Source organism: Plasmodium gonderi (assembly GCF_002157705.1).
Source record: "Plasmodium gonderi DNA, contig: Chr09, whole genome shotgun sequence".
Classification (NCBI taxonomy): Eukaryota; Apicomplexa; class Aconoidasida; order Haemosporida; family Plasmodiidae; genus Plasmodium; species Plasmodium gonderi.
In genome coordinates this window covers 952,271-969,075 of record NW_021628934.1, presented here as the reverse complement: position 1 = coordinate 969,075, position 16,805 = coordinate 952,271, and the positions used below count along the sequence as shown (strand labels likewise).

General features: G+C 30.6%; 1 protein-coding gene across 1 annotated transcript; it reads right to left on the bottom strand.

Annotated features, from left to right (window-relative positions):
* Window positions 1-114: 114 nt before the first annotated feature.
* PGO_091970 (dynein heavy chain) lies at window positions 115-16,180 on the bottom strand (the record flags this gene model as incomplete). Its single annotated transcript, XM_028687785.1, has 2 exons — window positions 115-184; window positions 450-16,180. The coding sequence occupies 2 exons, from the start codon at window positions 16,178-16,180 to the stop codon at window positions 115-117; spliced, it is 15,801 nt and encodes a 5,266-aa protein (XP_028543586.1).
* Between the last annotated feature and the right edge of the window lie 625 nt (window positions 16,181-16,805).

Genomic DNA, 16,805 nt, shown 5'->3' with positions numbered 1-16,805 from the left:
AATGCAGATGTTTCAATGGGAGAATCACAGTGAAAAAGTATGTACATATTGAGATGAGGTTTACAACGTTTAGGCCCTGTGACGAAACAGGAAAAGAACAGAAAGCGTTTTAATCTAATCGTCCGATAGTAACAGTGCCACTCCTGCCAAAATCCATTTGTCTTCGACATCGTCAATTTCTAGGCTGCAGTGGGAGGAAGCAAATGGGGGAGGGGATATATGTTCCAGCAATGGTTCGTATGAATGTTCCAGCAATGGTTCGTATGAATGTTCCAGCAATGGTTCGTATGAATGTGCCTATAATTGTTCGTATGAATGTGCCTATAATTGTTCGTATGAATGTGCCTATATATGATACCATAGGTGCAGCTCATCCGCCCCTATAGGGGAGCTAGAAATTGTGCCAAAGCGTGGCACACACGCTAGTCGAGCATCCCTAGGAGACTTACTTCAAATCGATCGAACAGACAAAAGTATTTCCACGGTCTGAAGTAATGTAGAGAGGGGTGTCCAAATAGTGGGAGTCCAAGGTGCGATTGAGGAGTTCATCTTGCTCATTGGTGATACAGTAAACGTACAGAAGTGGCATGGGGAAGTAAATATTTTTTGGGATGGATTCGACTATGTTTCCATAAGAGACGTTATCATTTAAATTATCTTTATCAAATGTGAATGTGTCATTTTTTGAATTTATTACCCAAGAAGCACCTTGCAGAAATAGACCATGAATATATAAAGCGTTGTTTTTATTGTTTAAATCTTCTACCTTAGTTATATTTGTTACGTGCCATTTGAGCCTTAACTTATCAATAGGAACTTTATTTTCATGAGAAAATTTTTGCTTAATTGCAGTGAGAAAAGAAATTGGATTGAATAGAGCAGACAGCCAAACAGAATTTGGTAAAAATATATTATTTCGTATTTTTGAAATCCATTCTTTTATAAAAATAATTCTCAACTTAAAATTTTCAAACCATGGCATTAATTTTTTCTTGGAAGGATAAGAAAAATTTTTCCATATATCAGGAATATTATGTAATAGTAAAGATTTAATAGTATTCTGTATTTTATTATTCATATTTAAAATACCATCTAAGACTAACTTTATCTCAATTAATGTATCATTGATGCATTCAATCAGTATGTTAAATTTTTCTGCTTCTTTCAATGCTATAATCATAAATGTATTCGTTTCAGAGTCTTCAATTTTCAGATCCTGTATGTCGATCTTTTCAGGGAGTTCGTTTAGAAGACGGTTGATAATGTCGTATATAATTTTGCTTCCTTTGTTTTCCCCTTCCTCTGTTTCATTTCCACCCCCATTGTTGGTGCTTCTGCTGTTGTCCTTCCTCTTTTGCCCCATTTCGTCTGACAACTTTGAGCACTTTGAAGGATCTGTATTATGGTCAGTATTACTACCCTTACTGTTATCATTTTTTTCACCCTTTTGATAAGTACCAGTGGAGGAAATTTCTCTATTGCTAATCTCTTGTAAATTCTGCAGAATTCTAGAACACTCATTTTTCATATACTCAATTTCTGCATTCACATGTAACCCTAGTAGGTACGTCTGTTCTTTGTTCAACTTTTCATCAATATATTTTTTTAGCTGACCAATGTTGTATTTGGTGCAATCTGGGAATTTAAAAATCTCGAACAATATGTTATTTCGTGTGCTCTTCAGGATGGCTCGTTCGTCCATTTCGTCCACTTCGTCTATTTCGCCTATTTTGTTGTTCCTCTTGTGGAATTTATGGTTTCCCATGGAAGATTCACTCTCGTTTGAGTCTATATCGTTCTTTCCCTCGATTTCATCGCACACATCATCCTTATTATGAACATCATTGTGAACATCATTATCAGCATCATTATGAACATCATTGTGAACATCATTATCATAACCATTATCGACATCATTATCAACGTCATTATCGACACCATTGCGTACATTTGGATAACTCACTTGGGCGCTTACTCCCTTCAGGTGAGAGTCGCTACCCTGAGGATCCATCTTTTGTTGAAACTGGCAAGCACGTTCATTAATCGAAACAACATTTTTGTATATCTCCTTGAGTATATTTTTAATATACGTTTTATTTATTCTCCTATCCCATATGTCTGTTATATGACCACCATAAATTATTTCCCCTATCAAGAATAACACATCTCTTAAGGGAAAAGCATTGTAGCTGTTTAAATATCTCTTGATAATATTAAAAGAGATTTCCAAATCATTATCATTAAAAGAGTAAGTTTGACTGAACCCAATTTTTCCATATAGAAACCTTCCCAATAATAAACTATGATAATAAGATAGACCAAAAATGACATTTCTCAGTTTATCGTCATAGTCTTTGTTTTCAAATTTTTCTAAACAAGATTTAATATTATCCTTTAAACTAAAAGATTTTTCATTATTTATTCGAAAACACTTTTTCAACAATTTTTCAGGTAATAATTTTGTGTCTTTTTCCAAAGGAATTGCTGATGATAGGAATAGTCGGAAGTTTGGATGAGCATCCGCAAGTATTTTATCTAAATTTTCTTCAAATTCTTTTAACCATTTAGTCATCAGATGAATATTTTGTAAAAATATTAATCCTCCAGTTTTGGATATTTCTTTAAGGTACTTTAGAGCAATATCTTCCTGGCCTTGTCCCATAGATATGTTTACATATGAAATTTCATTTTCATTTTCACCCTCAAGTTCATTTTCATTTTCACCTTCAAGTTCATTTTCATTTTCACTTTTACCTCCAATGTTCTTTCCATTTTTGCCTTCATTTTCTTCATTATGTTCACTTTTTTTTTCTTTTTTTTTTTCCTTTTTTAACTTTTCAACGTATTCTTCTATATCTTTGGATGGGTCATTGCCAGGGGTTAAGAGAAACAAAACAGGTGTCTTATTGTCGATGTATTCTTCTAGTATTTTTCCAAGTGAACATGTATTTTTCTCATCATTCGTCATTTTAATATTGGCTTTAATGTAGTTTTTTAAAGCTATCGGAAATCTATCTTTACGCAATACTCTTATTAATAGCAGTTTAGAAAAGTCCTTTAAGTTGTTGTATTTTCGAGGAAGTTCTTCATTTTCTACCTTGTCGCTCAGAAACCATTGCTTCCATGACATACTTTCACTTTCTAAACTTTCTGTTAAATTTTCAAAGTCTTTCAAATTTTCTAAATTTTTACAATCCTGATATAAATCTTCACTAATAAATGATTTGTTCATTAATCTATTTTCTACATGTTGTTCATTTTCCTTTTTATTCATTTTTAACTTATATTTAGGGTTTATAAACACTTCTTCTTCTTCTTGGTTAATCTTACCGTTCAGCTTCTCCAAGTTTAGCATAATTAGGCACTTCACGATTAACTTGTCTCTCTCCAATAACCCCTTGTCGATGTACATCCACATCTTCTCAATTAGAAGACTTATCAGCACGTTCACCCTCTTCTCCACCTCGTTCTTATCTATCTTCGTTCCTTCATTTTTCGCATCCTCATTATCCAAGTCATCTTCACCCAGGTCTTCTTCATCCAGGTCGTCTTCACCCAGGTCGTCTTCACCCAGGTCTTCTTCACCCAGGTCGTCTTCATCCAAATTTTGTTCCTCTAATATTTTGCACCTTTCTAGACCTTCCATTTCGGGATCCTCATTTTTTTTCTGTGAACTATACCCGTTTTTCTGCTTTTCCTCTTCCACCAGAACTTTTATTTTTTCTTCTTCCACTTCTGAAGGGTCAGGCTCTGGATCGAATGACTCAACCGATAATCGCGCTCCATTTTTGGCTCCATTTGTGGCTCTATTTGTGGATCCATTTTTGGCTCCATTTGTGGCTCCATTTTTGGCTCCATTTTTGGCTCCATTTGTGGCTCCATTTGTGGCTCCATTTACGGCTGCATTCGTTGGAGACTCCAGTTCGAATTTATATGTTTCCAAGTTTTCTTCTCTCGCTTTCTCCTGTTGCATATCACTGCTTTTATGCGACCCTGGCCCCTTTAGAACCTTTTTGTTTTTTTTTTTTTCCTTAACGTTTGGACCACTGTTTGGAGGCCTGAATTGAGAACAATCATTGAGGCACTTAATGAATATTTTTAAAAATATTTCCAAGGAATAAAAATAAAATGAGTGTATATTTTTGAGTTTCTGTAGAACGAAGAAATACATAACTGCTCTTTTTGACAAAGGTCTATATAAATTAATAATGGTATTAATATGTACTTCAGTATTTTTAACAATTTCTGTCTTCTTTGCAATGTTTTCACTAAGTAATTTTGTTTTTTCTAAATTTTCTATTAATGATACATCTTCTAAAATATCTCCTTTGGCATTGGTTAATTTTTGCAATATAGAGGATTGGAGAAAAGACAGCTGACACATGTAATCATATTTTAATAAAGACAATTTTTTTTTTTTTTTGGATAAATGATTAAACTCATTTTGTAAAGTTATAGATAATAAATGTTCCTCTAAATCATCAGGAGTTACTGTGAAATTAATAAGAGAACAAGCTGATTGAATTTCTGGTTGATAATGTGGGTTAGATAATTGAGTGTGTAGAATAATATAAAAAGATGGATGAAATACAAATTCTTTATCATTTATATTAATATAGTAATTATTTTTTCTTTTAATAATATTTTTAGAAATAATATTATACAAGGTATTATCAATATATTCATCTGCATTTTCTATAATTATTGAATATCCAAATGATATACATTCCTGTATTTTTTTCAGCAGCATATTATCATTAATATCTGTTATAATTAACTTTTCACTTTTTTCCTTTTGATTATTTATTAACCATTTCAAGCTTTCCATTTGTGGGTCTATAATGATAGGGAATTTTTCACTGTTCTCTAGTATTAAGTTATTTTCTATGCACACTGAATTTAAAGTTAATCCTTGTTTGCTCAGTTTTGATAAAATTTCTTCATTTATAAGTAGATCTAAATTGAAGTTAGTTACAGAAAAAATATCATATATTATATCTTCTTTCGCTCCATCTGCACATTGTGCACTTTCTTCTCTCGTTTTAGACAAATTGTGTAAATCTGCGTTATGGCAAATTCCAACATTTCCATTAGCACCGTTATCCACAACAGTGGCGTTGTTCCCACAGTCTCTTCCAATCTTAACTGCAGATGGAATTTCCATTGATCTTTTCTCAGAATTTCCCTTGTTGATACTTTCCTTTTCATGACCATTATGTAACTTCTTGAACATTTCGTTAAAAATGTTATTTTGAATTTGGTTTTTCCTATTTAACGTTTCAACACACTTGGTCATTATTTTGTTTCTATACTTTTTTGTAAATCCTCCACAGAATGTCACAAATGTGGAAGACAACAATATATCTGTTAAGATAGTTTTTTTTTTTTTTTTCAAAGTTTCATATTGATTAGACCATGATATTTGTTCACTACTTAAAGCGTCAATCAATCTGATAGATAATTCTAATTTGGTTTTTAATTTTTTTTCTTCTAGAATTACAAGATCTCTTTCGTAAAGTGCATGATCATATTGACTTATGAGAGTGCTTAACTGAGATTTGAGGGATTGTACCTTTTCACGTACTATTTGTAATTTTTCATTTGCTTCTTCTAGACTTTTTTTGGTATTATCTAGTAGTATTCTCTTTGGCAAAATGTTTTGTATAATTTTATAAAAAGATGTAATATTTAGAACCCATTCAGCTAAACCTGCAGCAGCTTTGGATTTTTTCTGAATCGCATTTTTATTAAAATGTGGCAAATTAATTAAATTTTCTACATATTTGAAATTACAATCTGGGACTAAGTTTTCATCTATTTTATTTTTATAATCTTTAAGTAAAGAAATAAATTTTTCTGGATTTATCATCATTTTTTGAGCAGATTTCCAGCTGGCATCTTTAATTTTTCCAAACTTGTCCACACTTATAGTTGTGTCAATTGTTGCTAATAATTGCATAACAGCAGCAGTAATATCTTCTACTCCTGGTGGGGGTTTATTTAATGTTTTTAATTCTTGTATGTTCTTTTTATTTAATGTATTCAAAGCTTCTTCTGCCTGTTCTATTAGTGGAATACCTAGAGTTATGTCATTTTCACATTCTTCTTGTTGCTTCAATACTGTTTTTTGAATCTCCAAACACTTCTGTTCTTCTATATCTGCCAAATCACTTTCTTTTTTAACAATCATTTTCTCGTTCCCAATATCTATAGCATACTTTTCGGCCGCTTCTTTTTTCTCCTCAGATATTTTTTTTTTTTCTTTCAGGCAATTTTTTATATTTTCTACGTTAGAACTTGTTTCATTCATTTTCGTAATTCCATTTTTTAGCATGTCCATTTTGTTACTTATGCTTGTTATATTTTTCTCCAGCATCATGTGGTACGTCTTGATGCTCTCCAGGTATAGTTTCGGGGTTATATAAATGTGCGACCTCTCATGTAAGTAGTAGTTGGATGATATGCCCAAAAGATCTTCGTAGCACTCTTTCAGATATTCTGTTATAATTCCTTTCAGATTGACATATTCAGCTTCGTTTGTAGGGGGTTTGGCATGAGCTACGGGCAATGTGCATGCACTTTCACCCACTTGAGTAGCAGGTGTGGTGATAGTTTCTCCCATTTGCCCTGCCTTAGTTGAACAATCCTTACTGATATTTTCTGTACGATTCAACAACTTTAAATAATCGTCGTTTAAGACAATATCCCCTGTGGTGATGTTCATGTAAATGTTTTTAACATAGTTCTGGGCAACGCACATAAGGGAATCAGATTCCCAATTTTCGTAAATATCAATCATGGTTTTGTTAAGTATGCACTGGAAGTTGTTAGATTTATCCCTAAAATTATTGCTTGTAGGAGAGAAGCAAAGAATAAAATGTAAATTTTCATTTACCTTTTTGATGTAAAAATCAAATATATCATTGTCATTTTCTTGGATTCCCTCTGATTTTGCTATGTTCCTCATATTTTGTATGATGTAATCTTTTTCTTCTTTCGTATATAAATCGATAATATTATTTGAACACATATATTCATTTACGTAGATAAAAAAACTATCGTGTATTTTACTTTCTTTTATAAATAAAATAATGTCTTCATTTTTCATTGCACACTTGTGGAAAATATTTTGTAAATATTTCTTTATATCATTATCAGTACAATGTGCTGAAAAATCCATTTCCAAAAATGTTTTGGATGATATATAGGAAGAAAATTTTGATATTGTTGTTTTTCCACAACCACCAATTCCTAGTAATAAAGCATGAGCTTTTAAATTGTCTATTATTCTGATTAATTTGCATATATGTTTTATAGCATCATTAAAGAGTACAATGTTTAAATTGTAGAAATTGTTATATTCGTTTAGTTCTTCTGTTAAATATTCATTCAATTCTTCCATATTTTTGCACAAGTCGTAAGCTTTAGTGTGATAAGTACTACTAGCACTATTTCCTTTGTGGAAATTGGAAAAGAGCAAATCATTGTAATTCTTCATAACAAATTTATTAATTTCGTACTTGTTATACATCTTTTTGATTATATCTACAATAATACTTTTAAACTTTTTTTTGTCTACTTTGTTTAGTTTATCTGAATAAGCCCGTTCACATTCATGGAGCCAAAGAAAGAGAAGTTTATCACAATCTTGAAAAACACTAGGTTGAGCAGTGAGTAATCCCTTAACCACACTGTGAATATCTCTCAAATTAAACTCATAATAAAAATATGTAGCTGTTCTTTTGAATGTCTTTTCTATATTGTAATATAAAGAAATGGTGGATTTAAGTATGGACGGAACTAAATCTGATACATCCTGCTTAAAATTACTAAAATACCCTTTCAAAAGTACACTAAATATATTATTTACAGTGTTATTTTCTGGAAAATTCATATTTAAAATAAAAAAATGACGAAGTAATCTTGGATTTACTGTAAAACTTCCTCTATTATAATTCATACAAGATACAAGTTTGGTGTTTAATATTTTTATCAAATTTAGTTTTTCTAAATCAAACCATGAATTTGTATCTATATATTGACACAATAATTCAATAGCACTTTGTGTATTATAATCATCACATTTGGGCATATTAATATCATCTATAAAGTAAATTAATTTCTGTTGATATGGAGGACTAAATTGTTTGCCAGATTTTTTTTCTAAACAACTTTGCATTAAGCATTGTACATTTTTAGAATTTGTATAATAATTAAAAATCATGTAGAAACTTTTATATTGTTCTTTTTCTTCATTTAATATTTTTTTACATAAAAGTGTTTTTCCCACACCTGTCTTTCCTATAAAAAGGATAGGCATGTTGGATTTTAAAAATAATTTGCTTATATATTTATATGAGTAGCTTTCCACTGTTTCGATGAATATATCATCTTTTAGCAAATGATTTGGATTTACTTCATTCGTTATTTCACTTTCTTCCCATTCTTTAAATTTATTATTTTCTATGTAAAAGTCGAATACGCTAATTTTTCTGTTCACTTTTATACTTTTAAATGTATTTTTCCAATATTTATCAAAACATTTCTTGTAATTTACATTTTCTTTTTCACCAAGAAAGCTACCAAAACACCAAATGACTGAGTAAACAAAATAGTGTTCAATACTTTCGTAATTATTATCCTTTAATAGTATATCTAATAGAGATGTCAAAGATTGGATATGTGATATGGCAGATACCTTAATAGATGCTTGTACTGTATTTAGATAAGCAAAAGTGGGCTCTACATATTTATACATTAATTTTTCAAATGATTTCTTAACAGTGGAATTAAAATTATCATGCTTATCAATCCATGATAGAAAATAATTCTTCCATATATCATTCGTATCCACAGAAAAATAAACTAACCCAGCTCTAGATATAGTAGCAGGGGTAGCAAACATTAAATCACTAAATTCAAATACTAAGTTCATATGATTTTTTAATAATATCCTCTCATTGGATGATAAGGTTAACACTTTATTATCATCCATAACTGAATTCATATTTTCAATCCAATGAGAATCTAAATTTCCATCAAAAATTATGTAAGCTTTATCACAATCATCTCTCTTGGAATAATTTCTCATATATTTCGAAAAAACTCCATCTTTCCATTCTCTTGTTTTGATATGTACATTACCGTATAAATCATCAATGCTGATAGATTTAGGGTTTATTCTAATACTCACTGTTTTTAAATTCTGTTGCTTTTGATATTCCATTAGCATATTAAACAATGTTGTTTTTCCACATCCCGCTTCTCCCATGATGAATACACAATGTCTTATATTAATAATATCGTTTAATTGTATAATTTTATTAACAAAATAATTCAGCCCAAATAGGTGATTCTTCTTGCATATTTCCATCAACTCTTCTTCCATCTTATTCTGATGGAATCCATCTTTATGTTTATCCCTTAAGTTTGTCTCTGTGTTTTTTGTGTCTTCTTCTGATCCTTGCGATTTGCACTTCTTCTCATTTGGGTTATCCTCTGAAGGAATCGATTTTGATGAGTCTACTATTTCCAAAGAAGCAGATGATTTCCCTTCCCCTTTATTGGAAAGAAATATATCATTGAGGAGCCCTGAAAACACTGGACAATTGGAAGCGGATATTTTTGCAATGTTAATGTCGTGTATAGCTGAATAGAGTAATTTATTTTCATCCATGTTTTGATAAGCTCGTTTAAGGAACCCTGCTTTGGTAAGAACGCTCTTAATGCTTCTCAACCCCCAATCGCAATGTTTCTCCTTGAGTAAACTTTGTGCTAATTCGAAAAAAGTAGTAAACTTGATAGACAGATATTTTGCATTTACATACCCTTCAGCCATGAGCATATTTTCACATATTTTGTTAAAATCTGGAATAATTACAGTGATAGGTCTGAATAATATTTTAAGACTTTCTGGCAATTTTGATCTTCCTAAATAATCAGGATTCATAGTAATAAAAACAGCGCAATTTTTTTTAACAATGATTTCATCTGATCCAATTATACACACATTATTGTTATTGCGTTTACAATCTAGAATGGATTTAAATTGAATAGAGCAAACAGATAAAACTTCTGGGATTAATCTGTTAAATTCATCAAAGCAGCACCAACATCCTGTGCTACCAATTCCTTTGAATATATTACCCATGCTTTTATAGTCTAACTGATCTGAACAATTAAAGACGTAACAGTTTTTTCCAAAAAAGCTGGATAAATCTTTTGTCGTTTCTGTTTTACCAGTTCCTGCAGGACCAGCAGGAGCACATCCCATATATAAGCTCAGGGCCTGAGTAGCAGTTATATATATACGACTCGTCAAAGGGGTTATAACTAACCTTTGATAATTTCCTATATAATCATAAGAATAGTTAAAAGAGCAATCCATTATTCTTATTTTTATACACAATTGTTTAAAATTTCGAGAATCTTTTTTATAAACTTCATCATCGCTCTTGTGCACAACGGAATGTTGTAGTTGTTCCTGTTCTTCTGCATCTTCTCCATTTTCTGCATCTTTTGCATCTTCTGTATCTTCTGCAATAATTTGGGAATTTCCCTCGTCCTTGTGTTTTGTAGATCCGATTATCTGTTCATTTTCCTGTACAAAGTCAGTATTATCCGATATCCTACCTGTTCTCATTGAGAGGAGATGATTATCACTGCTTTTATCTTTAAAGTATGGATACATCCTAATTTGAGATTGCCAATCAAACATATCTACAGATATTGAATTTTTATTTTTCAAAATGACTTCTAATACATCTCTGTAGAAAGTATCTAAAGTGATTATGCACATAATTTTTATTCTATTTTTTACGGTCAATTTTTTCTGAACCTTTTTAATTACATTTTCTAGTTGAATAATATGGTTCTTGTAATACATCTTCAACTCTTCATGAACATTTGAATCCTTCTTTCTTAGAATATTTTCAACATCTTGTATAAAAAAGATAGTGTTACAAAGGATAAAAACTTGAGACAAGTAATTTTCATCAATCCATTTTTCTTTTTCCTTGTTATATACATGTTTTAACTTAAACAGGTTTGCAATGTAATATTTTAAAGTGTGTTTAATATGTCTTATTATATCATTCAGGTAGCATTCAACTTTTCCTTTCAGAGCTAGCTGATCATGAAAGTTGCATATTTCTTCTCCGTACGATGAAATAAGTTTTGTAATAATCTCGTTCTGTTCTTCCCCTTTGATTGTGGTATCATCCTTTTCTACTAACGAGTTCATTTCTTGTGCTGTGTCTTTCGGTTTGTCTTCCTTATCAAGGTTTTGTTTTTCTCCATTTTGTGTATCCCCATTTCCACTGCTTCCTCCAGCAGGAAAAAGGCTAACCTCATTTTGCTTCTCATACTCAGTGAGAGACTCATTTCTAGTAACGAACCTTCTGATAGAAAGGAAAATTTTCTGCACATGGGTATTAACGAGTTTGAAACTATTTCCATTGGATAAAATATCGATCAAATCAGTGGATGATATAAAAAAAAATCTGGGAAATGATTTCCTTTTTGAATCCAGATATTCGTTTAGCGGTTTTTCACTTTTACATAACTTAACTTTTAGTTCTTCTAATTTTTCTATAATTCCTTCTTCATTTGAAAATTCGATAACTTTGCTATTATTAGTGTTAATGTGTTTTAACATTTCTAAATATTCATCATTTATGGTTAGAAAGAACTTAGAATAGAGTGGCAACTCTTTTTTTACTTCTTCTGAGTAAATGTACATATTTTGTAGATAGGTCCACAACTTTTCTATATCTTTGAGTAATTGTATAACTTCATATGTATTAGAGATTTTTTTTTGCCAGATGTTTAAATCTGTTGAGAAGAATAGAAAATATTTTGATGAAAAGCAATTTTGTAAAGTCACTTGATGTTCTTCTATAGTTTCTATGCACATATCATCAATGTATGTTAGTACTATATTATTTTTATAATTTTTATTTTTAAAGTATATTTTATCCCAATATTTTTCAAATTTTTGAATAGTTTCTTCAATAGTTTTTTCGTTGTAAGCTTTTATCGTTACTTCTTCGATTGTATCCTGGTATTTCATTACATTCATTTTGTAAAAATACACTGTTAATGTATTTTCATCAATTAAAATAGTGATTGGGTCTTGATTTTCCTTTTCTCTTTCTTCATTTATGTTATCTTCTATCTCTTTTATATGTCTATGTTTGATGAAGGGCTTTTTCAATTCACTTATGACAGAAATGAACTTTGTGTTATCTTTTAATTTTGTCATTTCTTCCTTACATATATTATGTTTTCTATCTACTTTAATTTTTTTAAATTCGTTTTGTAATTTCTTCATTTCGATATCAAAATCTTCGACGTCTAAATCTTTAAAAGTGGAAAAAAGAAATCCATTTAAAACTTCTTCTTTCTTTTTAATAAAAAGCCATAGCTTCTCAATTTCGCTTATTTCGTTATTCAAAACTTCTATGTCTTTATTTAATTCTTCTACATTGTCTATTTTTATTATATTTTCTGAAATCTGCTTTATCTTTGTAGTTTCTTCTTGAATTTCAGCTAAATATTTTTTCATATTCTCCAACTCTTTTAGTGAATTCTCACACCCATTGCTATGCTTATAGACACTTGAAATTTCTAAATTTTTTTTTATATTTACAAATTTGTTAAAATTTAATTTTAATTTTTTAATGCTTTCTTTCTCTTCCTTCAAAAATTCATCCTTCAATTCCTTTTCTTTCTTGCAAATACAAACAGACCTTAGTTTGTAGTAAAATGTTAGCAAGCTTTTTATTACTTCAATTTGGTTTTCTTCACACTGGAGTAGATATTCTTCGTAAGAATTTTCCTCCATTTCCTCCTTCATTCGCACATTATTATTATTCGTCACTGTAGAGGCTGCTGAAGTCTTTGTATCAGCGTTGTTGCTTCTTTTATCATCCTTCCTCTTTCTCAAATTGGATTCCTCATTATTCAATTGTGTAATATAATTTTTCATTTTTTTCAGCAATTTAGTGTCAATATAGTCTATAGTTTTTACTTTGTTTGATTCGATATAACCTGCAATTTTCTCATTGTCCTTAACCTTTAAAGTGCTCTTTCCGATGTTCTTCCAAGTGTGCTCATTTTGGTTACCGTCTTCTTTCGATCCTTTCGCTTCGTTTGCTTCTCTCGCTTCGTTTGTTCCTCTCGCTTCGTGTGCTTCTCTCGCTTCTTTCTCTTCATCCAATTCATGTTCAGTATTTTTTTCAGTTTGTTCATTTTCTCCATTTGTGCTACCCCACGAACACGACTTCTTGTTTTTTTCTCCATTTATCAAATCATTAATCTGTCTATCAATGGAAGACTCATCTTCCAGAAAGGAATCGACCACATTTCCATCCAGATGCATCTGTTCTATTATTTGTTCTATTTTACTTGCATCAATTGTTCCATAGCGTATGTACTGCTCGATTACATTTATGTCGTATATGGATTTCGAGAAATTGTGCAGGAAGTCTTCAATATTTTTATTTAACGCAATCAAGTTAGCAATATTCATATCTTTGTTTTTAATTAAGTCAAACACTCTTTCCCCTTTTCTTACTAAGTCTTCTAATCTATCATTAACGAATTTTTTGACGAACGTTGTTTTTTCTTGTACCAGGTTGTATGCTTTTAAGGCAAATGGGCTGTTTCGAATATGTTCTTCTTTCAACTTCACTGAGATGTGGACAGTTCCTGTGTTCATTAAAGGAACTTCATTAAACCCTTTACCATTGCTGTGGTTTTCATTGTTGTGGTTTTCATTGCTGTGGTTTTCATTGCCACGGTTGTCATTGCTACGGCTGTCATTGCTACGGCTGTCATTGCTACGGCTGTCATGGATTCTATCCTTTTCCAGATCCTCTTTGCTGATCCCTACATGTGAACCTCCGCCTTCCATAATCAGAGTTGAACCCTCCTCCACGGGTACGCTTACACTTGGTTCTTCTCCAGTTTTCCCATCGGTACTTCCGACACCCTGTGTTAAGTTGGAATTCCCTGCAGTATTTCCAGTTTCTTCACCATGAATAGAAGGAACTGTAGCAGCATTTTCTTCTGTGTGCTTTTCATAAGGAAAATACTTAACAATATAAAAACCATTGCTAAGGTCGTATATGGTGTATTTCAAATTGTGATGATGGTTGTTCTGTTCATATGAGATACATATTTCGAATTTGTCCCCTCCAATTTTTTTATTTTCATTTAATGAATTTCTAGCTATTAAAAAAAATATATTTGATTCTTTTAAACATATGGGTTCTAACAAACCAGTTCCAAAAATAAGAGTATTCTTTAGATCTATGTTGTAATAGTACTCCAGGACACAACTATTGGTTGTGTAACATTTATCATTGATAGATAATTGTACATCACAAATATTATTTTTAATTTTATTTTTTGCACTAGGTACAATTGTATAAATATTATTTTCATTAATGTAAACCCCCTCACTGAATAGATTTACATCTTCTGACTTATATTTTATAGTTATTTTCCCTTCATTTGTGAACCCTTTTCCTTTCAATAATATTTTTTTATTGCCATCCATATTGCAATATCTTGGCAATAAATTAAAAATGGCATATTTAGGTCCTATAATTTTACTTATATTCATTACATAAATCTTTTTTTTTGAATCCGTAATAATTAGATTCGATTCAACAAAATCGTAAGTAATAGAACAGAATGTAATATTACTTGGTGCAGCATCTTCTACTTGTGTTTCTCTTTTTTCTGTTATTTTTTTCTTGTCTATTTGGTTCATACTATTGGTATTTTTATTCATCAATGATCCATTTTGTGCATAGCTAGCCACTGATGTGGTGGTATTTCCAACTCCAGTAAATGTAGAATCTATCATGCTTTCTCTAAGCCTAACAACGTTGTATTTCAAATCTTCCAACTTAAACGTATCATACAATTTGAGCATATTCAACTCAATGTTATTATATTCTATTTTTCTGTTCCCCTTATCATCACTAACAATATTGTGTCCTCCAAAAATGAAAATTATATTTTTATCTATCGATTCGACGAGTATAGTTCTACAGAATACTTTTGAGGAGTTAAAGGAATAAGAAAAATCAATTTCAGACCATTCATTGGTTTTTAAATTACAGGTATACATATCACTAAAACTTACTTCTGCATTTGTTCCACCTAAAATGAACAAATTATTTCCATTTATAAAAGAAATGTGACCATATCTATGTGAAGGGATGCTACCTTTGCAAGATCTTAAAATCCATTCGTTTTTTAAAATGTCATATTCGTATAAATCATTAAAACTGCTTCTGTCATAACCACCATATCCACCAAATAAAATAAGACTAAAATATTCATAAATATTTTCATTATTTAGAACAATTCTGTTATTTTTTATATTTATTTGGTCCCCTTCCTTTTTTTTTTCCGCCTCTTCTTCTTCTTCTTCCTCCTCCTCCTCTTCCACCTTCCCTTGTTTTTGATCTATTTTTTCCTTTTTTTTTTTTTTACATATGTATACATCTAAACTAGAAAAATACCTAGGGGCAGGAACGACACAATTACTCTGATTCAAATGTTCATTTTTGTCATGCCTTAAATATTTTTTTAGATTTTTTAAATGTGTACTGTTTAATATGGAATCATTATTATCCTCATCATCTTCCTCATCCTCTTCCTCTTCCTCTTCTACTTTTTTGTGATCGTCTTCTTCATTTAATTTCACATTGTCATATACTTCTGAATCTTTGTTGATATTGTTTTCTAAAGATTCTACTGCTCCACTGTTATGTTTTATTTCTTCAAAGGTTTTGTTTATGCTATTAAAAATCCATAAATCATTTAACGCAACAAATGGGACTTCATTATTTAGTCCACCAAATATGACGACATACTTTTCTAGCAAAGTACAAGAGTTATGGTAGCACCTAAATGTTGGTTTAACTTTGCTTGTTAGGTTTTCATACTCAGCTTTTTCCTTTTTTATATGAATTAAATATGCATCATTACATATACTACCTTCACCATCACCCTTTTCCACATCTATTTTGAATCCTCCAAAAAATAGTACACCACCAATAGTGAAGTTTACACTATAACCTATTATATTCTTATCCTGAATGTTACTTTTAATCTCTGTCAAATTTAAGGGTTCATACTGATTTTCGAGATCTTTTGTCATAGTTTTTTACTCATGCGGGAATATGCATATGTGTAGATGTTAGCGAAGAGGTATACGCTTGCATGTAATATATACATATATACATATATATATATATATATACGTCGTTATGCATGTGTGTAGATGTGTATATTCTTATTTATGAAGAAGTTGCATATATTTTTTGCAACAAACTGTGATGGTTTATTAATATATCCTTCGAAATAATATAGAAATGAAAAATCTGTTAGACTCACATCGGCATTCTTGTTTTTTTATTTATTTATTTATTTATTTTTTTTTTTAACGTAAAAATATGGGTTTATTGCATTTGTTAGAAAATGCTCGCAAATGATCCCCTTCCCGCATTATTCAAAAGACCAGTTTTTGATATTTTTGATATATTTTCTAAAATTTTTGTGAACCTATCCTGGACCTTTTCTGATCCCCTTGCGCACTTTTTGTTTTTCCCGTTTACTTAAACAATTGCGAGGTTATGTACAAAAAAAAAAAAAAAAAAAAAAAAAAAAAAAATACATGTGGCCTTTCCGCCTTCTATACAAATATGATTAGTTTAAATGAGCATCTAACACAATAGAGCCAATGTCTAACATGTCTATTTTTAATGCAGTATCTCCTATTCTCC